The sequence below is a fragment of the Phacochoerus africanus genome, chromosome 3 (genome assembly GCF_016906955.1).
Source record: "Phacochoerus africanus isolate WHEZ1 chromosome 3, ROS_Pafr_v1, whole genome shotgun sequence".
Lineage (NCBI taxonomy): Eukaryota > Metazoa > Chordata > Mammalia > Artiodactyla > Suidae > Phacochoerus > Phacochoerus africanus.
Genome location: NC_062546.1, coordinates 8,182,121 through 8,209,497, shown reverse-complemented (window position 1 = coordinate 8,209,497; position 27,377 = coordinate 8,182,121). Strand labels below are relative to the sequence as shown.

Below are 27,377 nucleotides of genomic sequence, written 5' to 3'. Positions count from 1 at the left end.
GCCCAGGAATCACCCACAAGCGTCCAAAGCCAGCCAGCTCGCCTGTAGGTAGAACAGCGTTATGGCGCAATTCATGCTCTAGGGCCCCCTGGGAGATCAGGATGAAATTCCAGCTGAGACCAATCCCTGCCCTGTCCTTTATGTCCCCCTTTCCCCGGGACCCCTCCTTCAGCCCATCAGGTGCATCTGAATGCCTGTCTCAGGCTCTGCTCTAGGCAGCATCGCCATGACAGTATTTACACACGTGTGCGCTTGTGTATGAAAATACACACGTGAACCCATTGCTGTGTGCAAGTGCCCACGGACAAGGATACCTAGGAGCATCTGGGAGAGAAGACACGATGGAGGAAGAGCACTGAGTTTATGCTGTGGAAGCAAAAGGCATCTCGGACATGGAGTACGAGAGACCTGCTTTAAAAGGTGAAAATTAAAAGATCCTTTAGATATAAATGTATTTTTTTTATTAAATCAGAAAAAGGTACAGTATACATGATATCAGTCCATCATCTGGCTACTGTGGATTACATTTTAATAGACTCGTGGTCCTATTTACTCCTTTGCACACGTATTAAAAAAAACTCAGGTATTTGAATAATCTTCTATAAATTTTTATTATTAACTGGGGTTAGGGGGAGGGTTTTATCAGAGCACATCCTGAGAACATTAGGAAATTACAGACAGACTTGAGATAAGTGTCAGACAGAACAGATGAAGCAAGCCCCTCAGCCATCTGAGAAACATTAATAATGTAAGATTGCAGAGACCACATCTTTGTTAGGGATACAGGATGCAGGATTAAAACGGAGACCTTGGCGCCCCCTAGTGTTGCAAAATAAATCTGCAACTTCATTTATTTTGTTTTGTTTTGTTTTTCAAGTTGGAATCCTCGCCTTGGTCACTGAGCCTCAAAAAGCAATTGTTTTCCCAAATCATTTCAAGCCCTCTCCAGTCAATCTTTTCCCTCTTGTCAATAACGTTCAAGGATCCTATTTGAAAAACAATTCTTATTCATTCTTTTTTCATTCCCCACACATTCCATTCCAGAAAATTGGCCACCTCCCAACACAGAGCCCACAACAACGTTCTCCCTCCTTGAAACGTGAACTTACTTCTCTCCTCAAGCTTAGAGGATGAGCATGTATTTACTACCAAGCTTCATTCTTTCCAGCAGGCATTTTTCCTTCTGTAACTGACTTGTCACTGTCATTTTTCATGACCTAACCAGAATGCAGCCCTCCACCCCTCTCCCACCCTGCTTGGCACCCATCAACCCTTCTGACCTGGCTAGTTAACCTGCTAAACCATCTTTACAACTATTTACCAGGAAAGACTGGACCAGAGACGTAAATAATACACCTCAATATACAACAGCTCAGACCTAATGTGTAGGCAGAATTTCATATCATGGCCATCAGCAGAAAAGATATGTACACGGAGTGGATTTGGGGAGTAGGAAGAAGACATCTTGGTGGCAGAACTTGGGAACCAAGGTGATTTGTTTACTTGGATTTGCCAACTGGTCCGATGGATACGGGGTCAGTTTGCACTTGAGCATCCAACATCCGCTTTGGTCCCTGGAGAAACATATAAAAGGAGTTGCATCTTTGTGAAGATCTGTAATAGCAATAGCAACAATTGCCACTTATTTATTAGCACTTACTTGGGGCCAGGTGCTGGGCTAAGTAAATATCCCTTGTTCCTGGGTGGTGGATGAGAGAATGGACTCCAACCAGATGCCCACGTTCAATGTCCAGGTAGCTTACCTTCTAGCTTTGTGAAATCTTGGATAAATGACCGATTCTTTGTGCTTCAGTTTCTTCATCTTTAGAATGGAGGTGATAAAACTGACCTCAGAGGGTTGTTCCAAGGTAAAGTGAGTTCTTACTTGGGATGCACTTAGAATGGTACCTGGACTGTCGAAAACCGTCCAGTTTTAGCTCATTTCAGTCAGCGTCTCTAACCACGTTCTCACCACACTGCCCTGTTTTATCTTCCTACAAATCATATCACTCGCCGACATGACCTTTTTATCTATGTCTGACTAACATCTGTCTCCACCAGAACGAAAGCTCCGTGGATTCTGTCTGCTGTATTCTCAGTGCCTAACGAGCGCCTGGAACATAGTAGGTGCACCTTCCTATTAACGGACTGCAGCTGAATAATCTCCCTGGGTCAAGTACTATTATTGCGATTGCTGTTATTGTTATTTACCTTTCTGTTAAGTATAATTTACATACAGTAGAATCAACACTTTTTTGAGTACAGTGCTATGAGCTTTGGCCAACACAGTCACGTAACCATCTGCCAAATCAAGGTACAGAACAGTTCAATCATCTCCAAGGTGCCTCTTGTGTTCCTTTGTAGTCAGCTCCTCCCAACCCCCAGACCCTGGAAATCGCTGTTCTCGCCTTCATCCCTAGAGTTCTGCCTCTTCCAGGATGTCTTATCAATGGACTCATAGCGTATGTAGCCTTGTGTGTAGTATAGAAAGAGATGGGATAGTATATATAGTATGATGAAGCATATACATGTATGTATATACACACACACACGCATAGTATACAGTATTATACTACAGTATTTATAGTCATATAGTACAGAGCAGTAAATTAATATACAGCTATCCCTTGAACAATGCAGGAGTTAGGGGCACTGACCCCTGGATGGTCAAACATCTGAGTAAAGCTTTCAGTTGGGAAGTTTCCTTGTGGTGCAGCAGGTTAGGGATCTGGCATTGTCATTGCAGTGGCTCAGGTCACTGCTACGGCACAGGTTCAATCCCCGGCCCGGGAACTTCCACATGCTGCAGGTGTGGACCAAAAAATGACCCCAAATAAACTTTACATTTGGGGCCCTATGTCCACAGTGCTGCATCCCTGGATTCAGCCAACCCTGGGTTGTGTACGACTGCAGTATTTACTGAAAATAAAGCTGCATGTTTGTGGCCCTGTGCAGGTCAAACCTGTGTTGTTCAAGGGTCAACTGTAATACAGTAGAGAGCAGCACACGACAGCATAGTAAAATATAGTAAATAGAGCAGCATAGTATAAGTAGTCTAATATATGGTATAGCATACGCAGACAGTGTGGTACAAGGCGGCATAGGATACTGCAATACAGGATAGTGCCTACAGTAGATAGCGCATAGGAGACTCATATATATATATATATATATATATACACAGCATGACATAGTACAGGGAGGGTAATGTACTATTGAAGAGTATATATCTATAGCATATATGCAAGGTGCCATGTGGTACAATGCATTATAGTACTGTAGACATAGTATAGGATGGTGTAATGCAATACTTGGTATATGCAATGTATATAGTATATTTATACTACAGTATACTAAGTATATGATATATAGTATACTATACATACTACAGTATACTAAGAATAGCACAGCATAGCAATGTATGTAGTATATATCCTGTATACCAAGTATACGATATATAGTATATTCTGTATACTATAGTAAGTATACTATGTAGCGTATGGTATACTAAGTATATTACACAGAGTATACTATATGTACTGAAGCATACTAGGTATAGCACAGTGTAGCATAGTATAGATAACATATAGAGGGTGTATATATCACACATAAACAGTGCTCTATAGAGGGTGCTACACAGTATGTACTCTACAAGTGGAGTTTACCACTGGGGCCAGATTGCTGGCTTTTGAATCCCAGATCTGCCACCTCCAAGCTGTGAAACTTTGGTCCAGATGCATAACCTTCTGCACTCAGTACAACTGCTGATAAAATGGAGTCCACAGGGCAGTTACGAAGATTACATGTCAGTCTCTGTAAAGGGGTTAGGAGGGTGTTTGTCACAGCAGGTGCAAGAAGAGTTGTCATTACCACTAATGGCAGCAGCTGGATCATTCATTCATTCGACACCGTACGTGGAGCTTCTGTGATGCGTGACGCACGTGTGAGTCTTTGGGAACGTGAAGACCACGTACAGGTCCCCACAGATGATGGGAAGCATGGGCTCCAGAGTCACCCAGAGTTGGGTGACCGCCCCCTTCTCAGGTGGTGTGACCTCCAGTCAACTCCTCATCCTGTGAGTGTGTTCTGCCCTGGTGACAGCTGGGTCACACCTGGTCCTCACCACGCCCTATGAAGGTGACCCCATGATCACTCACACCAAAAAAGGAGGAAGCTCAGTGCGTGTAAGTCACTTGAGTCCTCTGTCAGTAAGGGGGGGAGCCGGCTTCGGCCAATGGCCTGCCCACGAAGCGCGAGGCAATTCCAGCGGCTCCTGTGCGCTGCATTATAAACACTGGCTGCTTGTTGAGACCACAGACTCCTCAGGACACAGCAGCAGCATCTTAGTCACCTCTGCGCCTTTCCAACCTGTCAGGAGCTGCCTAAACAATCATCACAAAAGCAGGGATTCCTTCCTGACAAATTAAAATGTGCCAGGCATCGTTCTAAGGACTCCGTACACAATTTCATTTCAGCCTCTTGCTGATGCTGTGACGTCAGCATTATCAACCCCACTGATACGGTTCCAGCAACTCAGGAAAGTGACGTGTCCAAGGTCACACAGCTGCTGTGTGGCAGAGCTGGGTTCAAGTGCAGAAACCACTCTAAGTTTGCAGGGCCTGGACTGAGGCTGGCTCAGGGGGAGTTTTCCTTCCCGCCCTTCTGCTCCCAGCGCTCCTGCCTGCTGTCCTGGTTCACAAAGCCCCCCTCCCCATGTCACTGGCCTCTACAGCGCTACCAGTGACAGGTCCACTCCTTTGAGTGTCCTGACCTGGGGCCTGCCTGGCCCAGCCCATCAAATTCAGGTCGCCAAGTGGCAACCATGAGCTGAATCTGGCTTGTGGATGGGCTTCATTTGACAGGCAATTTTTTTCTTTTTCTTTTTTTTTGTCTTTTTGCCTTTTCTACTTCCTGCGGCATATGGAGGTTCCCGGGCTAGGGGTCCAATCGGAGCTGTAGTCTTCAGCCTACACCAGAGCCACAGCAATGCAGGATCTGAGCCACGTCTGCGACCTACACCACAGCTCACAGCAACGCTGGATTGTTAACCCACTGAGCAAGGGCAGGGATCGAACCCGCAACCTCAAGGTTCCTAGTCGGATTCATTAACCACTGCGCCACGACGGGAACTCCGTCACGACGGGAACTCCTCTTTTAATTAATTAACTTACTTATTTTTTTGATCTTTTGAGAGCCTGGGTCTATGGAGGTTCCCAGGCTAGGAGTCGAATCAGAGCTGTAGCTGCCAGCCTACACCACAGCCACAGCTACTCGGGATGCAAGCCACATCTGCCATCTACACCACAGCTCATGGCAATGCCAGGTCCTTAACCCACTGAGCGAGGCCAGGGATAGAACCTGTGTCCTCATGGAAACTAGTTGGGTTTGTTAACCTCTGAGCCATGACTGGAACTCATCTTTTAATTTTTAAATTAAACACTGACATTTAAAAATACCTTCACATTCAAATTTGCATATTTGCTCTTTTCTCTTGAAAAATGTCAAGACCCTGCCACATGGAGGTCACCGTCCTGCAAGGCAACGGGGGCGGGTGGCAGTGCCGCCTTGGGAAGGGCCCTTGCTTCCAGCCCAGCCCTGCAGGCCACAGATCGTCTCCCCGGACCCCATTAGGCCTGGACTCTGGAGACGGGACACACAGACGCGCCTCGGTCCTGCCCTGTCCTCAGCACCGCACTTCACCATGTGTAATGCCCAATGGATCTATTCCCTCATTGGGTCCTCTCCTGATGGATCCCCATGAGCTGGGAAGTGATTACTGACCCAGTTTTACAGATGTGGAAACTGAGGCTCCGGGTGACCTGAGACTAGCGTGTGTAGTGATGGCCTGGCCACCGTGACGTGGCACCTGGCCCCCAGCTCACCTGCCCTCCCAGGCCTCATCTGGTCTGCTCTGTCTCACCCCCACCCCCAGGTGGAAAAACTGAGCCAATGGTCACAAGCCTCGGCTCAGCCTGTTCCCAGCATAGAGAGGCAACGAGGACAGGCAGGGGACTCTGGGGGTTCACTCCGAGTAAGGAACTGGTCCTGCCTTCTCGCAAAGCCTCCTGCAGATCGGCTCACACAGAATCCCAGAACCTCACAGAGCTGCCTCAGGGCCCGTGAACATGAGAAAGACGAGGGGTCTATCCAGCAGGTGGTACCTGGGTGGGTGGCGGTGGGGCACCTACTCCCGCTCCAATCAGGGAGCTCCCCCTTGATCAGCGATTACGTGTGTTTGTGTGTATGTGTGTATATACACATGCATGTGCATGTGCACACACAGGCATACACACATACTCCTGCAGAGGTTCTGTGCCAATTTCTTTGTCAAAGAAGTCCCTCTGCTCCAAACCAAAATGTTTGCAAACGGTTGCACTTGATTTCTCGAGGCTTCCTTCCAGGGCTTTGCAAGCTCTTCACATAAGACCAAGGAGGCTGCTCTCTGTTAGAATCCAAGCCACATATGGAGGGGGAGAGAAAAGGGACGAGCCAGGAGGATGTCACTAGGAGGGCAAAGGTCACACAGGGACTAGCTGCCCTGCAGGTGCTGGGGCTGTGACAGTTCCCTGGCTGGTGCCAGTCCTGCTGCCAGGGCTGCCCTCTCAGGAAGGGGGTCAGGCAACCCGGGGAAATGTGTCCAGCCTGGAAGTCCTCCAGGCTTGACTGGATCCCTGCAAAGGGGCAGGAAAGCCCTCCCTCCGCCACCACTGTTGGAAGCCTCGCGACAATGGGAAGATACGGACTGTGAGGAATGAGCATTTCTGGCTCAAAGGGACATTGCCAGAATTAAGGACAGAAGTGTAAAAGGGAGCAGGGCCTCAGAAGAGGGGCTCAGAGACATGAGCTGTAATTATTATCCAGAATCTGCCCACCGCTTGTCATCTCTGCAGGCGTCCCGATGCCAACCGCCATGGCTCTCCCAGGTGACCCTAGAAGCGTGTTACCTGGGCCTCTATTTCTGCTCTTGTCCATCTATGGCCATTTCTCCACTATAGCAGCAAGGAGAGTCTTTAAAGGCTGTAAACAAGGGTGCAATACTTCCTCGCTTGACCCCTTTTAAAAGCTTCCCAGCTGAAGTAGGATTTCATCAACATTCTTTGCACAGCCTGTACAGCCTGCCTGAGCTGCCCGCTGCCCCAGCCTTACCTACTTTTGTTACCCACCTAGCTCACCTCCTCCCAGCAACTAGGGCCCCCCTTCTCTTCCTCATTCCCACCCCAGGGCCTTTGCACATGCCGTCCCCTCCTCCTGGAATGAAGAGCCTTGCTCTCTTCCTGTCTGGAACCAATAATCATTCCTGGCTCATCTCAAATATGGTCTCCTCGGAAACATTTTCTGGATCCATCACCTCCAAGCAGCACACACGCCCCTCCTCGGTCCCCAGGGTAACTATGGCGTTATCATGTTTATTTCCCCTCTGCGATTTCCCCCACTTACATTTTTCTTTTTAAACTTATCTATGTTATAGCTCCATGCTACTTACATTTTTCTTTTTAAACTTATCTATGTTATAGCTCCATGCTTTCCTCCTAGAAGGTGGGCCTCACACTGAGGTTCTACACACACTGCCAAGGACCCAAGGCCTAGAAATGACCGTTTATCATAAAACGTTAAACTTGGAGCCTGAGATTCTGCATTTCTTTTTGTTGCCATTTCTCAGGCTGTTCCTGCGGCATATGGAGATTCCCAAGCTAGGGGTCAAATCAGAGCTGGAGCTGCTGGTCTACACCAGAGCCACAGCAACTCGGGATCCGAGCCACGTCTGCAACCTATACCACAGCTCACAGCCACGCCGGATCCTCAACCCACTGAGCAAGGCCAGGGATCAAACCCACAACCCCATGGTTCCTAGTCGGATTCGTTAACCACGGAGCCAGGACAGGAACTCCAGATTCTGCATTTCTAATAAGCTCCCAGAGATGCTTCTAGAGACCAAGCTTGGGCCAGAGGAACCAGAGCCCTCACCTACCTCTATCTATTAGAGGTCACCAAAGCCTATGGATATTCATGGGGAGGAGATAGGAAAGAACCAGACTGACACAAACAAAGACCTCAAGCCTGCTGTGTGGCACTGGAAACTACATCTAGTCACTTATGATGGCGCATGACGGAGGATCATGGGAGAAAAAGTGTGTGTGTGTGACTGGGTCTCTTTCTGTACCGCAGAAAATTGACAGAACACTGTAAACCAGCCAGAATGGAAAAAATAAAAATCACTAAAAAAAAAGAACCCAAGCTTAATTCATTATTTAATGCCTGGCCTCTACTCACTCCCACCAGCCGCCCCTGGGGGGAAGGAGCCAAGTTTCAGCCTGGTCTGTCCACCAGCACCCGGGTCCGGCTCCGAGGGGTTCCCTGGATGTGAACTCCACAAGGGCCACTTCTGGCCACAGACGCACATGGGGGCACATCGCACCTGTTCCTGCCAGCCTCCTCTCCTTGGGTTCTCTCCTCCAGCCAGACTGAGCCTCAGATCCCTGCTGTCTCTCCAGCACCTCTTTGCTCCTGTTACCCCCTGCCTGGACCACACCTGCCTTCAGACCTCCCCTGGCCTCCTCCCCCTGCAGGGTAATTGGAGGCGTCACACAGAACCTCTGAGAAGCCTTCCCGGGCCCTCCTCTCAACCCCAAGGCCAGGCCACGTCCTCCCACCCGGGCTCCCTCCATGTGCCGCCTCTGCCTCCAGCTCCTCCCCGACGCGACGCCCGCCCCCACCGCCCCCATCCATACACACCTGCCTGAGGCTGCACAGCAGCCACGCCTGCGCCCACCTCGCCCTCTGCACCTGGCACGCACCTGGCACACAGCAGGCGCTTGCTCTCTCTGTGTGGCAAAGGTCCGGCCAGCCCCTGGCCAGTCGGTCCCCTTTGCTGTCAGGACCCACCCCCCTGGCCCCAGAGCCCAGGACAACGAGGTGAACCGTGCACCCACCAGGCCCTTGAAGAAGCCCCCGAGGGACTGCCGCCGCTTCTCGGGTCTCTTCTGGGACTTGTCCCCATTCGGCAGCGAGTTGGCCTCCACCGAGGCGGGCTCCGCGCTCGGGGCCGGCTCTTTGGCTTCCTGCTTGTTGCTCTTCTGCTTGTTGGGCTCGGTGGCCGCCTTCTTGTCCTTGGAGGAGGGCTCTTTGCCCTTCGGGGCGGCAGCTGCCGGGTCCGGCTCTGGCGGCGGGACGGCCTTCTCCGTGGCGTCCGATGTCTATGGCAAGTTTAAACAAAACGCCGTTTTAGCGGCTGCAAGACAACGCTCACTAGCAAGTGGGTCAATATGTTAAAACAGAGGTTATCTATGCATTCATGAGTCCTGGGTGAGATGGGAAAAAATAATAGGAAAAATGTGTAAAGACTTTTTATGGTACAAGGTCACAGTAGGGGACATTTATTGATCTGGTCACTCATTCATTCATGAATGCTTTCCCAGCGCACAATCTTTCCTCCTCCTCTGGAACTAACTAGAACCTGGGTCTTCCCTTCTCTCTTGTTTATTCCCTGTGGTTTGGGAATAAAAGCACGTGTCTCACTCCTGCCAATCAGAGCACTGCATGTGACTGAGCTGATGGGGTTGGTTGAGGCTGGCCAGACGCAGCTATCACTGCGCTAATCGCAGTAATAGCTTTGCTAGAACCGTCGAGAGTGTGGTCTGCTCCCTCTCCTTTGAATTTGATGCTGAGAAGATGAAAACCTAGAAGCTTCCAGAACCACCACCATTTCCAGGAAAAATCTGCTTAAAAAAAGAAACCACGTGACACAGAGGAAAGCAGAGCTGGGAGATGAAGCTGGAGAAAGGGAGAAAAAGTCCACATAGGGGTGGCATCACATATGCCCCTAGATCTAGCTGTTCCTGAAGCCCATTTTTGCATGAGCTGACTTTGAGAGGATTTCTCCCACTCGCAATGTGATTCTTCTTGGGGATGCCTATTCTTTTCTTCATGATTATGTCTATATTAATGTCTGGTATGAAACTGTCCTCTCATTTCATGAAACGGTGGCCCAAGAAGATGATTGTTTTCTTTAGTTTTGAATGTACGTCTTTTCACGGTAAACTGAAATGTCTGCAGTCCTACTCCGTTCTTACAATTTGGAGAAATAAGGCCGTCAAATCGAAAATGCTAGGTAAATTACAGACAACCAAAAATCTGTTAGGGAGTAAACGCCTTTTTTTTTTTTTCCTCATAATTGAACAGAAATGACTAGGGGTTCAGAAAGATAAAAACACGAAGGAGCCTAGAGGTGAGAACAATCACGTGGTGACCATCCTTCCCAAGTTGTAAAAGCAACAGGAGACCAGAGAAATATTCCTCTAATGTAAGAAAAACCAGTTCAGGCAATGCTGGCTTTGCGGCTGGTGAGACAATGTGACGTATAGGGGACCCTGGTGAGATGAACGTCACGTGCCCTGTTTAAAGGGCCAACAGCTGCTCCGATCCACCAGACTGCAGGAGGTAGGATCACAGCCCCAGTGCTGTCAGGTCTGTTTTTTCCCAATGGAAACTTGAATTATTTTAAATGTAAAATACATCCATTTTTAAAAACGGTTTTAAGACCCTGTTCACAGCAAACACACACGATCCGAGTATCTCTCTGTGAGCTGCATTTGGCCCACTGGCTATCTATTTGTCACGTGTGATTCGTGAAAGTTATGTGTTGTCCCCAGGTCACCAAGTTCTCTGACAAAGTGGCAGTTTTGATTGAGAGGGCAGTAAGCAGAGACCCATCATGTCACATCAGTGGATTGAACACACCCCTTAGAAATGAGCAAGAAGGCAGAGGCAACCCCTGAGTCCTGCAGGCCGCCCCAGGTTGCAGTCCCCTGGAGAGCAGGATTCCTTGGAGAACAAAGCATCAGATGCCCAGTGCCCATGCCAAGGGGCTGTTTTACAAGCACTCATCCTGAATCTTTCCATCAGACCCCAGGTGCCAAAGCCGCAGCAAACGCTAAGCTGCAGATCAAGTACAACAGACAGCCCAGAGCAGACGCCTGCCTTAGAAGGAGACAGAAGCTCCCACTACACTGCTCTGCAGAAAGGCCAGAAACCAGTGACTCCTGTTCAAACACCCCATTAACTGTTTTTGTTGTGGAGAAGATTTTAAGATACAGGGAGGAGCTCAGGGCTTGGTGTCTAAAGTCCAAAGAACACGGTGTGGTCTGGTTGCACCACAACCTTGCTGTGCAACCTGAAACAAACCCATCTCTCAGCTTCCTCTGCTGTAGGCAGGTGATGCCAACAACAAGCCAGCAGTTTCCTGTCATGGCTCAGCGGGCTAATAACCCAACGTGGTCTCTATGAGGACCTGGGTTCAATCCCTGGCCTCGCTCAGTGGGTTGGGGATTTGGCATTGCCGTGAGCTGCAGTGTAGGTTGCAGACTCGGCTCAGATCTGGCATTGCTGTGGCTGTGGTGTAGACCGGCAGCTGCACCTCCAACTCAACCCCTAGCCTGGGAACTTCCATATGCTGTGGGTGCGGCCCTAAAAAGACAAAACAAAACAAAACAAAACAACCCCATGAAGGGACAGATGAGGCTCTCGAGAAATGCTTGTTCGGTCGTGTCCCCAGTCCCCCTGCAACCTCCTCTCCTGTCCTCGTCCCCTCAGCATCCTGCTCCAGCCACACAGTCCCCTTCCTCCTCGAAGAAGCTTATTCTCAAGCCAGAGCCTCCTGTTTACTGCCCGTCTGTCCGGCACGTCTCAGGGCTTTGGATGACAGCTTGTTCCCATCAAGTCTCAGCTTCAGTGTCGCCTCCTTGGAGACACGGTCCCCAGTGAGATGATCTAAAGAAGCCTGAGCCCCTCCTGTGGAAGTGCTGACTAGCCCTTATATTTGCAGTCATCTGGGGATTTCTTTGCTCATTAGAAGCGCATGGAAAGGAAGCTCCAGAGAACAAAACTCCTCTGTCTCTTCCACCTGCTTTATCCTCGGCACCTCACCCGGCACTCAGTGAGGCTCTGTCACAGCACGGGGAATGAATGGCCAGCAATTCACTTTCCAAATATTTCCAAAATATTTCCCTTGGCTTGTCACTCGCGTGTGAAATGGGAAGTCCCCACAAACCAACAATGCTCCCTGGGCTGACTTATTTCAAGAGGGGAGCTTTCAATGATCATATCCATTTACCACATGGTAACTCCCTTCCCAGGAGGCTTAATTTGTTTTCTTTCATTTGTCCGTTTGGCCACGCCTGCAGCATGCAAAAGTTCCTGGGCCAGGGATCAAACCCACACCACAGCAGTAACCAGAGCCATAGCAGTGACAATGCCAGGCCCTTAAGCCACAGAGCCACCAGGGAACTCCTTGTTTGTTTTCTTTTTACTGGCTTAGAAACTAACTTCTGGAAACAATTCATAGCCCCTTCCTTACCTTCAGAGTAAGGTAAGAATCTAACCCATGCATGACTGTTTATCATTAAATGCTGAAGATTTGCAACCCTTGCTAGGAGTTTGATGCTGTCTCAAAATTTACAACAAAAATTATTCACATCTGAATCATCTGAGGGTATCCTCTTCTAGAACCCACGGACACTGGCAGGGAGCTGATGGACAAGGTCACTAGAATGTTTCATTTGATGCAGATACTGAAGATAGCCTTGGCTGAGAATTCCTTGGGCTTTTTTTTTTTTCCTTTCATAGAAATAGCAAGTAAGGCTTTTATAACTCTGAGAGGGCAAATTTAAAGGGAGCAGAGAGTAATTCCTGCCTGGGTCTGTAGGTTCTAGAAGACAGCGACAGGACTGGCGGCCGCTCTGAAGCACTGGGACACAGGTTCGCTCCCTGGCCCAGCACTGGGTTAAGGATCCAGCATTGCTGCAGCTGCCGCCCACATCATAACTGTGGCTCAGCTCTGATCCCTGGCCAGGGAACTCCATATGCTGCCAGGTGGCCAAAAAAGAAAATGAATAAATAAATGGTGCGGAGAATGTCTATTCCTATTTCCCAAATTAAACCAAGCATTTTCCCATCATCCAGCAGGAGACACCAATCTTCCCAGATCTGGATCCAAGGCCCCATGAAGCAGCATTCTCAAAACATTCCTGGATGAGTGTAAATAGAATGACGTTTCCAGCTCATTCGGATTTCCACAGGCTGCATTCAGATTTTAGAATCATCAAAATGGTGGGCATAACTGTTTCACTGTCAGATTCCAGACGAAATGGTACAAGCATATTTAAATGTTTCATGGTGAATAAAGTACGTTTATCATGTTTCCGAGATAGTAATCTTTGGGACTTTTTTTGGTTCCGAAGTGCTCTAGAATACGGGTTTGGAGGGGCAACCATAGAGAGTTAAAAAAGAAAAGTGAAAATAATTTGAATGTAATAAAAAGCAATATATTCCATGTTGAAATATATAGGATAAGCTAGTTATGGAAATCGAAGTATCATAAACTATTTAGGTGTTACGGGTGGCATCTGTGCGTGTGTGTATAATAGGAACATTATAGGATGGTAATTGCTTATCAGAAGCATAACAGTAACAGTAATAAAACAACAGCAATAGCGATGGCTTTATATGTTGAAGCTTCCTGCCGCTGTGAAAGGATCTGGAGTATGGAAGTAATTAAATTGGTTAACTGAGGTCATAAGGATGGGGCTGTGATGTAACAGGGATTCGTGTCTTTGTAAGAAGAGACGCCAAAGAGCTCATTCTCTTTCCTCTGCATGGTATTGTGTTGTGGCAGCACGTGCTGATTAACACAGAAACGAACATTTATCAAGCCTGCTCTGCCAGGAATGTTCTAAGTGCTTTACGTGTACAGATCCATCCACATACGACAGCCCCAGGAGGCAGTACTTTTTCTAGCTTCCTTACACAGAGAGGAAACTGATAAGAAATTTCCCTTTAGTCACATTGCTCAACGGTAGCTGAGCCAGGGTTCAAAGCCAGGCAGTTTGAGTCTGCAACCCATATCCTTAACCCCTTCTCTATGTTGCCAAAATTAGAAGACTATTTCATGACATTGGTGGAGATATATTATTAAGTTAAGAAAGAGTGCAGCTTATAAAATAGGCTGTTGAGGATGAGATGATCCCACTGGGGGGAAAAAGACCTATAGTGATAAAAATGTCATAGCTATTTCTTTAGGATAGAGAGAATAACAGAAACAAACCGTATGATCCTGTCTCTTTCATTCATCTATGCCAGAAATAGCTCCTACTCGGTACCAGGCACCATGAAATCTGATAAAAAATAGAAGAGGACCCTTCCTTGCTCCACAGATGCTCCGGACAGGGCTGAAAATGGGTAGGAGAGACAGATAACTGAGAGACAGATAGATGACTTATTTCAGCTGCCACAAGCACAGCAACGTGGAGAACACGAGGCAAGTTCGGGAATGGATGACCTCAGCCATGCACGGTTGAGGTTCAAGGTCCAGACAAATGAAAGACCAGCTAGAAACGCATTACTCGTGAGACGTATGATGACCATGGGGTCTGTAACCACAGTCTGATCATATCCAAGGGTTGGTCTCCCAACAATTAAAACCTTAAATCCCGGGATTAAGTAATTTGGGGATAAATAAATGATGAATACTAATGTTGGAACCAGAAGGTAGCTGAACATATAGAAGGAATGAATAAATAAATGAACAATTAAACCATTGGGAGTTATCTATTTATAACACTTAAGTGGTAGGTGTTTTGTGGTAGTTGGTTTAACCCCCTAGTAGAGATGGGTTAAGCTGAACATTTTCCAATAATGGGACAGGGCTGAATGGGGTTGAAGTCACAGCTTTGGCTCCTTAAACCAAGAATTTAAGCTAATGGTTCTAAAAGTGTGGTGTGGGGTCCAGCAGCTTCAGCATCCTTAGGGTACTGGACAGAAATACAGACTCTTGAGAGCTACACCAGATCTACTGTTGAAAACTCTGGGGGTGGGACCCAGCCAATCCGTGTTTTAACAAGCCCTCCAGGGAATTCTGAGGCACAAGAGAGTGAGCATCAGTGCTTTAAGCTACCTGGCCAAAAATAACAGAGTTTCTGTTTAAAGAGGCTAAAATCCTTTCAGAGTCTATTTACCAAATACTGGGATCTATAGTTTTCGCCACGGATTTAGTAATGCCTTATGCTTGATGCCTGATAAAAGACCTAAGAAATCTGCCAATGAATTCTTAACAATTTGAACTCAGGTCTAACCCTCACGTGGTCAGTCAATGGTTACGGCCTCCTCCTCCCAGCAATGGAGGAAGGGATTGTAGGAAGCAGGGGTTAAATTCTGTGGGGCAAAGAGGAGACTTCAGCTTCCACTGTTCTTATCTTGGCTGTTCTGCTAGAACGCCTGCACTAAGAATACACACATTAAAGGCCCCTTAATACTTTTTTGACTGATTAATATTATGTGCCTCTCTAATCCGAGATCAGGTACTTATATTAGCAGAGAGAGCAAAAATTATTATGCATGAAGGCTTTTCGTGGAGGGCTAAGTGCCAGGAATTGTGCTAAATGAGATAATAACACGTGTTGCTTCATTTATGTATCATGCTAGAACCTTAAGATAGAGGGACAATTTTTTCTTTCTCATCTTACGGCAAGAAAATAGAAGCTCCAAGAAACTAACACGGGTCATGGAAGTAGCAGGATGGGGAGCCATGCTGGACACTATGGCAACGAGTCCACGTTCTATACTCTTAACCCCCTCCCCATACTGCCCCTAGAGGGAGGAGGTACCACTCGCTGAACAAGTATTTATTGAGCATCGACTATGAAGCTACCTAATGAGGAAAAACGATAAGGACTTGGATAAGGTGGAGGCTGAAAATCTCAAGGAGGGATGCCTGTGGGACACGCTTATCAGGGCCACACTCCTCCACTGGTTAGGGATGGAAGACGTCTTTCTTTAGCTTGACTTCTTGGTGTCTGGCAGTTCCATGCACTTTCCTTCAGGATGTCACTGCTGTGAATGGCACCAAGGTGCTCAACCCAAAGGCAAAGGGATCTGTTCTCTACGTGCAGTTGTGATTCCATCCGGACGGAAGGTGGTTTTTTCCTTCCTCTAGGTCTTCTGCATTCTTCGACAAGGACCCATCTTATCTGAGCACATTTAGGGAGAGAAATGGACTCTCTCCGTTATCATTTTCCCCCCTACCGCCAGCTCTTTCAGCTCTCACCCCCAAAGTCTTACCACTTGGGACCTGCATCAGTCTCCAGAATTCAGGCTGTGTTGAACTGTCTCTCCTGCTCAAACTTGCTCCCCGGCGTCCTTCAGCAGACAGGGTCCTGTCCTCAGCAGTTGGTCTTTAGGGAATGAATGTCCAATGGCAAAAACCAACCAACCAACAAACCAAAGTGGCTTTTAAGTAAAGCCTGAATGGCTCTCAGGAGTCCCATTACACCCTCGGAGAGAGAGATTTTCAGCTTCCTTCTGACTGTGTCTATTTGGTATCATTAGGTACTCTGTTGGTTTAAGGTTTAAATAAGCTTCCTTCTTCCTCTCCTTTCTAGTCCTTGGAGGAGAATTGGGATCAAATCAGAAGGCTCTCTTGATAGCAGTGGATCTAGTCTACCGTCCTGAAAACAGACCCTCGTGCTGCCAGAGAAATTACGGCAAAGAGGTTCAAACTCTTTAAAAAAAAGAAAGGAGACGACCTCAAGCTTTGCTGTGATTTTCCTCTGCTGTTCATTTTGAGGCATAGAAACTGTCTTTATGCAAAGGCAACTGCTGAGTTTAGACTAGTTCATCTGAGGACTCTTCTATCACTGCGGTCACTGACGACTCTCTCCCTCCTTCCCTCCTCCGGTCCTCTCTTCCTCCCTCTCTTTTGCTTGCTTTCTATCCCCCCTCCCCTTCCTCTGGGCAGAGCCCTCTTTCAGGGACAAATGAAAATAGTTCATGCTGGCCTTTACAGTCAAAGGACCATAACCACAGAAGCTTATTTTTTCCAGCTGTCAAAAATAACAGAGTTTCTGTTTAAAGAGGCTAAAATCCTTTCAGAGTCTATTTAGCACTTTAAAGAGCAGTCTGAAGACTATTAAGTAATTTCAGAGATTCCCCAGTGTGATATGGAGCAACTTTCTTTACAGAGTTGATTTTTATTCATAAGAATCAAAGTTGAAGCACCTCAGGGCTGTCTAGCCTGCAGCGCTGAGCTGGGATCTAGTGGCAAATCTAAGCCTTGCCTCTGAATGAAATCATTTTTAATGTCTTTCACTGCGTCATGCATTCCTATAGCTTGATACACTGAAGGATGTCTGAACCATCTCCAAAATATATCACTTAGATGTTCAAAATCCTAGCGGAAATGTTTGGTGGTCAGTTGACATTTCTTTGCAAGGAATGCAAATGTATTTTGATAGAGATTTATTCCAACTGATGTTGAGATTTAAAAGGAGAAGTGGAATGACATTTTAATGGATGTGAGTACAGTAGCCCACCTGTCTACCAGAGCTCCCTCATGACAATAAATCCAGGCAACGAGACCTGCTAGAAACTTCCAGGATAAACAGAGGTTTTTGAGTCCAACCTCTGTGGTTTACCAAGCTGCTCCCCTGAAATCGAACTGGACAACTCAGACAAAATTACACAGCCAAGGCAAAGCTCATTTTTGTGACAAGCATATTCAGAAAGCTCACATCCAAGCTTCGCTGAAGTCATGTATGGATTCTCCTTTCTTTCACTTTGTTGTCATTTCAGGTAAGCAGAATTTCGGGTAAGCCCAACACATAAAAATGATGTTTCTGCAGAAAACATTAATAACAGAGTCCCCAAAATGGAGCTATAGTTGTTCTACTTACTCTCAAAGAAAATGGCTCCCAGAAGCACAGGAAGCAGCAATAACACAGGAGCACAAGGGTGAGCTTTAGAAAAGCCCATGCCTGAATGTGGGCTCTGCCCCCACCAGCTCTGTGACCTTGGGCAGGTCATCTGCACAGGAGAGCAGTAAGAATGCTTCCCAGGAGGTTTATATTAATAAACGAGTTGATGCATGCACTGTGCTTTGCACAGGCCTGGCCAAATCATTTGCATGCAATAAACAAGTGGTAGCTATTATTATTATTACTATTAATAGCTGACACCCGCCAAATGACTACAGAGCCCCCTTTTAGGGTAGGAAGGAATGCAAGTCGCGGGTGGAGACAGGAATTGCCCAAACAAATGCTACTTTCAGCAACTTTTCCTTAAAAACCAACTCAGTCTTCGTATTTGAATACTCAGGGAAGAATCTGAAATCAAAAACTTTGGCTGGAAGACTCCTGTTTTTTTTGGTTTTACAGTTATCCTTCCAAACCACCCTCTTTCTCCTTTAGACAATACCTTTCAGCAGGTTATCTGATGGAATGTGATGGAGAAAACCCCTCTCATTTCCTGGCTGCCTCCTTTGGTCTTTAATTTGCCTAATACTGACACTCAGTCTTTCTTAGCTGAGCCTGAGAAGGTTATTCCCCCAAAGAGTTTCTTACAAAACGGATGGTCTAAAGAAAGAGACAAAAGAAACAGCAGGTGGGAAACACACAATCGTCTGGAGGAAGAAAAGCACTTTTCAAGTGTAAGGTGTTACTAAGATTGACAAAGTATAAATCTGTATTTCCAAACCTCCATCTCCCATCTTTCTGGTTTCACCTGCCTGCCTGGTTTGTGTGAATATACGACCAGAGTTCTCCACACACTCACTCTGTAAAATTATACCAGTGCTTCAAATAGCCAATTTCCTGACGAATCATTGAGTTATTACACATACGCGTCCTTTTCTCTTTAGGGTGTGACAGATGTCTTAATTATTCCTTGCAATTACTCTGAAAGCCCGTGGGCGCTCACAGGATTTTTGTGAAGTGCTATATCTGTATCCAATGCAATATTAGGACATCTCTGCTTTCTCTTCCCTGAAATACAATCATTTGAAAAAATGATATTCTATTTTTATTTGTATGAAAGATTAACTTCTGGAAAGACCAAGCTCTCTTTAGAAATGAACTGGGCAATGCATTTATTTAAAAAAAATTCAACCAAGAAGTACTATGGGAGAGTAAAATATAGTATCTAAAAGAAACATAAGGGAAGGGAAGGCTAGAAAGTAGAAAGTCAATGATCAGATAAAGGGAAACACTGATTATAAAACAAGGGTGATGCGTTTGCCACTGTTTTCTATTAAATCAATTATTTTTTAAAACTATGTTTTGCTAAAAATATCCAAAATCAGTTTCAAGCCCCCGCTTATTCAATAATAATGCTCAGGCACATACTAAAAAAAAAAAAAAAAAAAAGAGAGAGAGAGAGAAAGAAAAATTCCATAGTGATGGGCCAGATACTGTCTCTGTCTTCAAGGCCTTAGAGCGGGTTTGTTTTTCCTGCATAAATTCCAAGACTTTAGTTTGGAAGCCACGAACTGTTTGGCAAAAAATAAGGGCTGAAGCTGACTTCCAGGAGTCTATAATATGAGGATATCAACACGTGTGCAAAAAGTGGGTCTGTAAGGATGTTCTTACAGGTTCATGAAGAAATGGTGATCACGTGTGGAAGGCATGGTACCAACTCACTGCATATTGCGTCGGGTTAAAAAGAAATCTGTTTTCTTTACCAGGCTTCACTCTCCCTGGGGCCAGGGACCACATCTATGCACACTGTTATATCTCCAGTGCCTGGAATAGAGTGGGCCCTTAACAATCATTTGTTGAATAAGTGAATAACATGCGAACCGCTGGAAACAAACCAAATGTCCATGCATAGAGCAGGGGTTAATCAAAACAAGATAAATCCAGATGGGATTCAATGAAGTCATTATAAAGAGTGAGGCAGCTCTAGATCTGGGGCTACAAACTCAAATCCTCAGAGGGAATGGGCCAGTAACGTAAACGACGGAGCTGGGCTGGGTGTGACAATAGGGAGGAGTGGGGATTGGGGTGAGCTGGAAAACCCCTGTCTTTTGTGTATTTGAATTAATCTCCAGGGTAATATAATGTTCTAATGAAAACAAAACAGAAGGCAAGACAAGAATAATGAGGATATCTGGAATTTTAGGGGAAATCACAACAATTCTGGAAGCATGGGGGTTTAAACATTAAAAGGAAGCAATAATATTCAAGCTCCCAGGTACTACCCTTTCAATGGGCAAGAGGAAATAAGAACAATGGACATTTGAAGACCTGACACTATGAACTGACCTTTGCTACTCCCCCAGTCCAGGGGAGAATCACTTCCAAAGGTCCCCTGCTTCCACTTCACCCCAACAGTTCAGATTTATAGTTTCTACCGCTCGAGAAAATAATCCCAAACAGCATCTAATGGATAACTCCGGAGGATAAATGTGAATGTGGAACCTCATTCGAATTTAAGGATGTGTCTGAATGGAGGCAGGAGGTGGCTTATAAGTCTTTCTTGCTTTTCTTCTCTTTTAAATGAGAAGTTTCATGTTGATGATTTGGAAGAGAACATCATTCTATTTGCTGGTTTGTTTTTTCTTTTTTTTCCGATCTCTCAACTCTATCCAGAAACGAGAAAGCTGGCTCATCCTCAATGTTATGATGAGTTATTTGGGGATCCCATTTGTAATTTAGATGGGTTGCCAGAAAGAGGCCAAATGTTCTTTTCTTTCCTGATGTCGTGTAAAAATTGATTTAAAAATCTCAAAATCTTGATGCCCGTTTTCAGTGCCAAACTGCAGAGTAAATGGCCAGGACTACAGACGGGGTTCCAGCCATACAGGCTGCCCACTGAGAATTCAACAATAAAAGAAAATGATTCCTGTCAACTATTTCCAACGGAGCGATTTCTAATATGCCACATCTCCCGCTGGCAAGGGTTTTATTCTGTTTTGTTTTGTGGATGAGAAAGAATTCCTTAACAGGTTGAGCTTGTGAAATGAGAAAGTTGCTTTCTCAAGGGATTAAATTCCCAAATACTCCTGAAAATAAAGGCACACTATAATGAAATTCTTGTTTTTCATTAAAAGAGAATTAAACCAATGACCTCTTTTAAGGGCTTTTGTTTTTTGGTCTTCCAACCAATTTGGGCTTGATTGCATTATATTATTTAAGGTCCTGGATGTTTAGATATTTAACGCACATGACTCTTCATTGACTCCAAAAGATGTCTGCCCCCATTCTTTCTGTTCTACGGAAATTAAAAGCATGGCGAATTCACCAACTAAATTGTACACACTCACTATCAGAAAATTACAGTTTCCTTTTTGGAATTATCTACAAACCAGCTTAGCCCAAATTTCTGCCACTCATACATCCCCTTCAGAATTTTTCCAACATCAATATACAACTTGAACTATTTATTCCTTAATCCTTTTTAAAAAATGCCTTATGTTCTTTATGTAAATAAACGCCTTTTCAAAGGAAACTGCATATCATTACCATAACGAGAAAAGCAGCCTCATTTGCCATAAACAGAAGGAAACTTTCACAAATAAATAAAATTAAAAGTAAACAATAATATATTAACTTCCAGGTGGGTACTGTTGGCTTTCACGGCTCAGAAGCCAAGGCCAGCTCTTCCACTGTTAAAATGGGAGTCAGCAGGGCTTAAAGAAAGGTTAAGGAACATTAGCACAAACAGAGACAGCCTCTGTGATTGAATCAGAAGCACACAAAGCAAGGTTCTCACTGCATAACTCTTATTCCATTCCTCTCCCAACTGTCCCACCTAGGATCATATCTCGCCACCTGTGACAGGGGTTCTCTGGTCCCGGAAGCTGACCGAGGGGTTTCAGCTGCCCCGTCCTGGACGCAAGGGCTTACCATCTGCCTGAGAAACGCCGTCAGGGAGGGTCTGGGTGCTTTGCGATCTTCCCTCTTGGGCGTCGCTTCTGCGGGTTCAGGGGTGTGATCGTCTTCGTTGAGATCCACGGTTTGTAGGGCGGATTCTACCTCCTCGGACTTTACAACCTCTACGGGTGATTCACACACCACCTGGATTGATTTGCCAGGTAAAAAGACAGTGGGGAAAAAAAAAAAAAATCATCCCCCAAACATGTTTCCTAAAGGGGGGGTCCTGGTTGCCTCCGCGACCACACAACAGTAGCTACGGGTTGGTGTCTAGGGCTGTTTCTACACAGGCAGGTCTTTAGTAAGTTACGCCACATCACCTCCAAAGAGGCAAAACTCCCGCCTCACTCGGAGGCCCTTTAAGGACCGCCCTTCAGAGCATGCGCAGTACCTCTTCCTCGCCCTTAGGCCACCTGTTCAGTCTGCGCTAAAGGTGAATCACACCTGGCCTGGGTAAAAATCGGGCGTAAGGATTTCCTTAAGAGTCCAACCTTAGGACGGTGGCCAGGATGTAGTCCACTCCATCCTCGCTCCCCCGAGACTGGTGAAATTGTCCTCTTTGCAGAAAGGCTAGTGGGAAAGCCTCTCAATTGAAAGGACTCGACTTCCTCGTTAACTTATTTCTCACTTCTCCCCAGACCAGCCGTCTGTTCTTGTTACTTAACTGAGGTTCCCGCTTTCAGAAGCAAGATGACCTTGGCCAAAGAACTCTGGCTGAGTTCCGTATGGCGCTCAGCAAGGCACCTAGTGAGCTCAGCACCCCTTGAAGGTCTGAAGAGATGGCCCACGCTGGGATGGCAGGTCTGATTCACCTGTGCTCTGATGCTAAATTTTGTGGATTGTGTTGCCTCATGCCACTTGCGCTGGGCCCCGGTCAGTTTCTGTATTTGCATTGGCCCCTGCAACACGACAGTGTTAAATTGGCCCGGAGAGAGTTTCAGAATTTCCTTTTTGTTTTCTCTGGCAAGCAAGGGTTGGCAGACTCCTTCCAAATTCATCCCTGGGCCTGTTGGAGGATGGCCCCTGAGCTAAGAATAGATTCTACATTTTCAAAGGCTTGTACAATTTTTTTTTTAAAGTTGAAAAATTGGCAACAGAGCCTGTAGGTGGCCAGCACAGTCTAAAACACTGTCTGGCCCTTTACCTGAACGTTGGCTATATCCTTGCCTCAGGGGGGAGCACCCTAGAGCCAAAGACATTTTTACATTGGTTTTGGCTGCTGTCAGACCCTCAGCTCCCCTGAACTTGTTCCTGCTGTTAGGGAGCAGGGGAAGGGAAACAGCAGTTTCAGAAAACACAGAGTGATCGTGGAAAAATCATTTTCCTTTCCTTCATGCAGGATCTTCCATTGGGTTGCAAAGAACCGAAATGATCTGAGTTGAGAATGACCCTTAATCCTTATATTGTCAGCTGAAGCAGGAAGGGGCTGGTCAAGAAACCAACACAGAGAAGCATCCCCAAACATGGCAATGGAATCATAGCCTTCCCTGCTCACCTTTGATTTCTTAAGATATGGACACAAGTCCCAGCATTTTCCCTTTGCAGTCAAAGATCTAGTTTGGGGAGCTATAAATGCAAAGGTCCCCAGGATGCAAGGCAGGTGAAGTTCACATGGACTGACCAAAAGGAGTCGTGGGGACTATGCCAAATAAACATTAAGCTGTCCCATCAAAAGACACTCAGAGAATCGAAAGCCCTGGACTGGCCAACAAAACACATCTGTGAGGAGGCGTCTGCTGCTGGGCAGCCGTCTTTGACTCAGGCCCGTCTTTAGGAAACTTGGTAGAGAATGAAGCCAAATAAGAGACTGGATGTGATATAGAGTTCCACATCCGGGCCTGGTTTAATTCAATCGCATGTCTGAAAAATAAGCTTCAGCCACAAGTGCGCTGGGGTTTATGTCTGAAATACAGGCAGCCTGACATAGTCATTGCGAGCACAGCTTTTAGTGCCAGCCTTCCTGGGCCTAAATCTTTTGTTGTTGGTTGGTTGGTTGGTTGGTTGGTTGGTTGGTTTGGTGGCCACACTCCCAGCATGTGGAAGTTCCCAGGCCAGGAAGCGAACCCACACCAGAGCAGCAACCCAAGTGGCTGCAGTGACAGTGCCAGAACCTTAACCCGCTGACCTAAATCTTGACGCTGCTCCTTCCAGGGGCTCTAATCCAACATTCCTACTCAACATCTCTGTGCCTTTGTTTTTTCATTTCTCAATGGGGACAGTACACTCATCAGAAAGTTGTTTTGAGAATTAAATCAGGCAATGCATGTACAATTCTTAGAACAGTGCCTGACATACAATAAGCACTCAATTAATTCTAGTGGTTATTACTTAGGCCACATGAGAGCAATTTATTCCATGGGCACGACTTATCTGGAATCATCCACCATGCACATGTCCACTATTTAGAGATGATATTAATAACTATCTCTTACTATGTCAGACATTGTATAAGGTATTTTTAATATATTACAGCCATAAAGAGTTACTGAATTACTCAAGACAGCCCAGCGTAGATAACATTATCCCTGTCCTACAGATGAAGAATCTTAATGAGTGAATGACTTAGCCAACGTCAACCACAAGTAAGCAGTCATTTCAATGAGGATGGAGTTGTTTACCAGTAACTTAATATCTAATAGTGACTTAACCAGTAACAATATGGAACAAGATGTTTGAAAGTAGAAGTTATTGGGTTGGTTCAGGGGCTCCACAATATTTTTAAAACCTGGGCTCTTTCTCTCCTATGGCTCTGCCATGCTTGCCATGCTAGATTTTCATCCTTTTATTTGCTACCCCATGGATATAAAGGAGCTGCCACAGTTCCAGGCATCACATCCTCAACCCAACGTCCTAAGAAAGGTCACAGCAAAAAAATTTGCTCCACATGAACTTCTGTATTTTGATCCTCTACCTCTGAGTACATTTCATCGGCTAAAAGCAGGTCACCCTTAGATTAATTATTGGGCAAGAACATGGGATTGTTGGTAGAGAAATCATAATAAAATACTTTGGGCATGTAGTAGTTGCCAACTTTAACTGAGATCAAGGGGAAAAGGGTGGAGAAATAGGAAATGGCCCTTGGGAAAGTAGTGAACAGAGTCTGACTCACTGACTCTGGATTCAGAATTATTCTGTGGTTGAGGCAGCAAGTACTTTTTTGTGTGCAGAGGCCTTGGAGGGACAATTACTCACATGATAAAACAACTGCATGGCAATAACTTTGTAAATCAATTTTATTTGCGTGCCAATAGTTTTCTTGCTGGGCCTTTCCAAGTGTCAAGAGGTGTCACCTTATACATCCTAGCCCAGAGTCCATTTTTCAAAACACGACTTTTTCAGTAGGGGTGAAAAAGGGGGGAAACTTCTAGAGACTCTCATTAGCTTTGAAGTCAGGCCAAGAAGTTAGCATTTAGCAGCCAAGGAACAAATCCACTGACATCCAGTGTGGAAAATCTAGAAGGAGTTGAGCTAAGTGAGGATCTAATCTGCATATACAGACATAAGCATCTGATTTTTATTTGGATAGCTTTCTGATTTCTTTCCAGGCCAGAGCTTTGGAGAAAGTTGTTCCTTATTCAGACTACATGACTGCATCTGTACATCTGAATGTGAGGTACGATGGACATGATAAAAATCAGATGCATGCTATATTTTCACATTAAATCTCCCTTGTTTGATTTCGGTAGGGGATATTATATGTTGCATGAAGGTGGCCAGTGGGATTAACACAGATGATATGCACTTCAGCAAAAGGTTTCACTTTTTGCCCCTACTGTACTACCATATTTACTCTTGAAATTTGGTTTATATAGTTTTTACTAGAGCTGTGAGTTTGGGAAACAGCTTTAGAGCAAAACAGATCTCCTCCATTCAAACTTCACCCATGACAGGATAATATTGATACTGAAAATTTTAATTTCAGAATCCTTTTTTGATTCTATCCGATTGGACTTGTAACAGGATTATCTGAGGGCAAATACATTACAGAGATTTTACTTCATTTTTAAAATTTTTATCATTTTTTGCAGGAAGACTACACCTACACCAAAGGGAACTTCCCAGGCCAGGAATCCAGCTTGAGCCACAGTCGTGACAACACTGTGTCCTTAACTACCAGGCCACCGGGGAACTTTGAGATTTTATTTTTCTACCCAGTAACTCTGCATTCTCTCTCATTCACAACCTCCCCTCTCCCCCAGGTTTTTCTTTGAGGGAACAATCATTTCTAACTTTATTTATTTTTGCTGCACTCCTGGCATGCAGAAGTTCCCAGGCCAGGGATCGAACCCAAGCCATGGCAGTGACACTGTCTAACTTTAAGACTACATAATTTGGATGGAGCTGGTTGAGCAGGTCTAAGCCAGTCAACGTGGTCTAGCTGCTTGGCCATATGAGTTCAGCGACAGGAGCATGTGGCAGGAAGTGTTATTTTTCCCAATTATTCATTCTGCCTTCCCCTAAAAGAACTGTACACCCATGCCCACTGCTGTGTGACTTGCTTTGGAGAACGGGAGGTGAGTGGACAGGATGTAAATCTAGGCTGAGTGAAGGTTTTCAGAGCTATTCCATGAGCTCACCCATGGCGCTATTTTCTCGCCGCCACTCCACCTGCATGTCCTTGTTGAAGGAGCTGCTTTTTGCATCAAGATTTTAGGAGAAGAGGCCATAAGGATTGCCCACAAGCCAACTGACAGCTGACAGGCAGCATGAGTGAGGAAAAAAGAAGAATCTTTGCTGTTGAAAAGTGCTGGAATTTGGGGCGTGCTTGTCACTGCAACACCAGCGGGCAATGCCGACTAACAGAGCACACGAGCCTGTTGAAGTCAATGAAAAAGAGCAAGTTCCGGGACATGAAGGGTTGCTCTGGACCAGTCTCTCCTCTACTCGGCACTGGGTGATGTGCTATGGAAAAGCTGAGAAGTAGGTAGGCTCTGAAGGCCGAGCCAAGGGAGAGCCTGAATCAAGCTTCACTGGAAACCAATTCTACCTCCTCATCACGCAAGCCAATAAATTCCACTTTCTTTTTAGTCCAGGTTAAGCTGAGTTTTCTTTCACATACAACTGAGAAATTCCTCACTAAGAGAAACAACAGAAATAACTGTTACCTTGCTTATAGGTCATCGGGAAGGAAAGCCTTCCCCCCTCCCCCCCCCCCATTAGTTAGAATATTACCTCAATTAACCAGGGGTCAAAACATTTTCAGATTACAATGAAAGAGTCAATATTTTCTGTAGTCAGGATGGATAGATTTTATTTCTGATGGGGACCAGTGGCTCATTCTAAGAAAAGTGTTAAACTCTCTGGGCCCCCCAAATCTTATTTTTCTTTTCATGAAAAATTTTGAAAGGGGTTGAAATCACCCTGCTCTTTGCTCTGCACTGGTGGATAGATCTGTTTTGGAAATTTGCGGTAGAGAACTTTTAAAACATTTCAGCCAGAAAGTGAAAGGACTCTGGTAATGTGGTTCATGACACCGAATTGTCCTGTTCGGAAGGTTTAGAGTCTTATCCCTTGTTTGGACTAAGAGCATCTCTCTTACTTGGGAAAAGGAAAGTGAATTAGTTGTTTTACATACACCTTCACTCCACGTGGACACGGAGTCAGCTGCGAGGTGTCATTTCAGGAGGACATATAATCGCTGGTTACAGGAAGCACCCATTTCCTGACGTCACACCTCGACCT

General features: G+C 45.7%; 1 protein-coding gene across 5 annotated transcripts in view; it reads right to left on the bottom strand.

Moving 5' to 3' along the window:
* Positions 1-592: 592 nt before the first annotated feature.
* The window catches only part of BCAS1 (brain enriched myelin associated protein 1), a 117,103-nt gene continuing 90,318 nt past the window's right edge, over positions 593-27,377 (bottom strand). For 3 of the 5 annotated variants that reach the window (XM_047770830.1, XM_047770827.1, XM_047770826.1), the window contains 3 exons: positions 21,669-21,839; positions 8,931-9,194; positions 593-1,574 (listed from right to left, as the gene is read on the bottom strand). In XM_047770830.1, the coding sequence (XP_047626786.1) occupies positions 1,500-1,574; positions 8,931-9,194; positions 21,669-21,839 (510 nt within the window). In that variant the 3' untranslated portion in view covers positions 593-1,499. The remainder of the gene's footprint in view (positions 1,575-8,930; positions 9,195-21,668; positions 21,840-27,377) is intronic. The other 2 variants (XM_047770828.1, XM_047770829.1) reach the window with 1 other exon arrangement.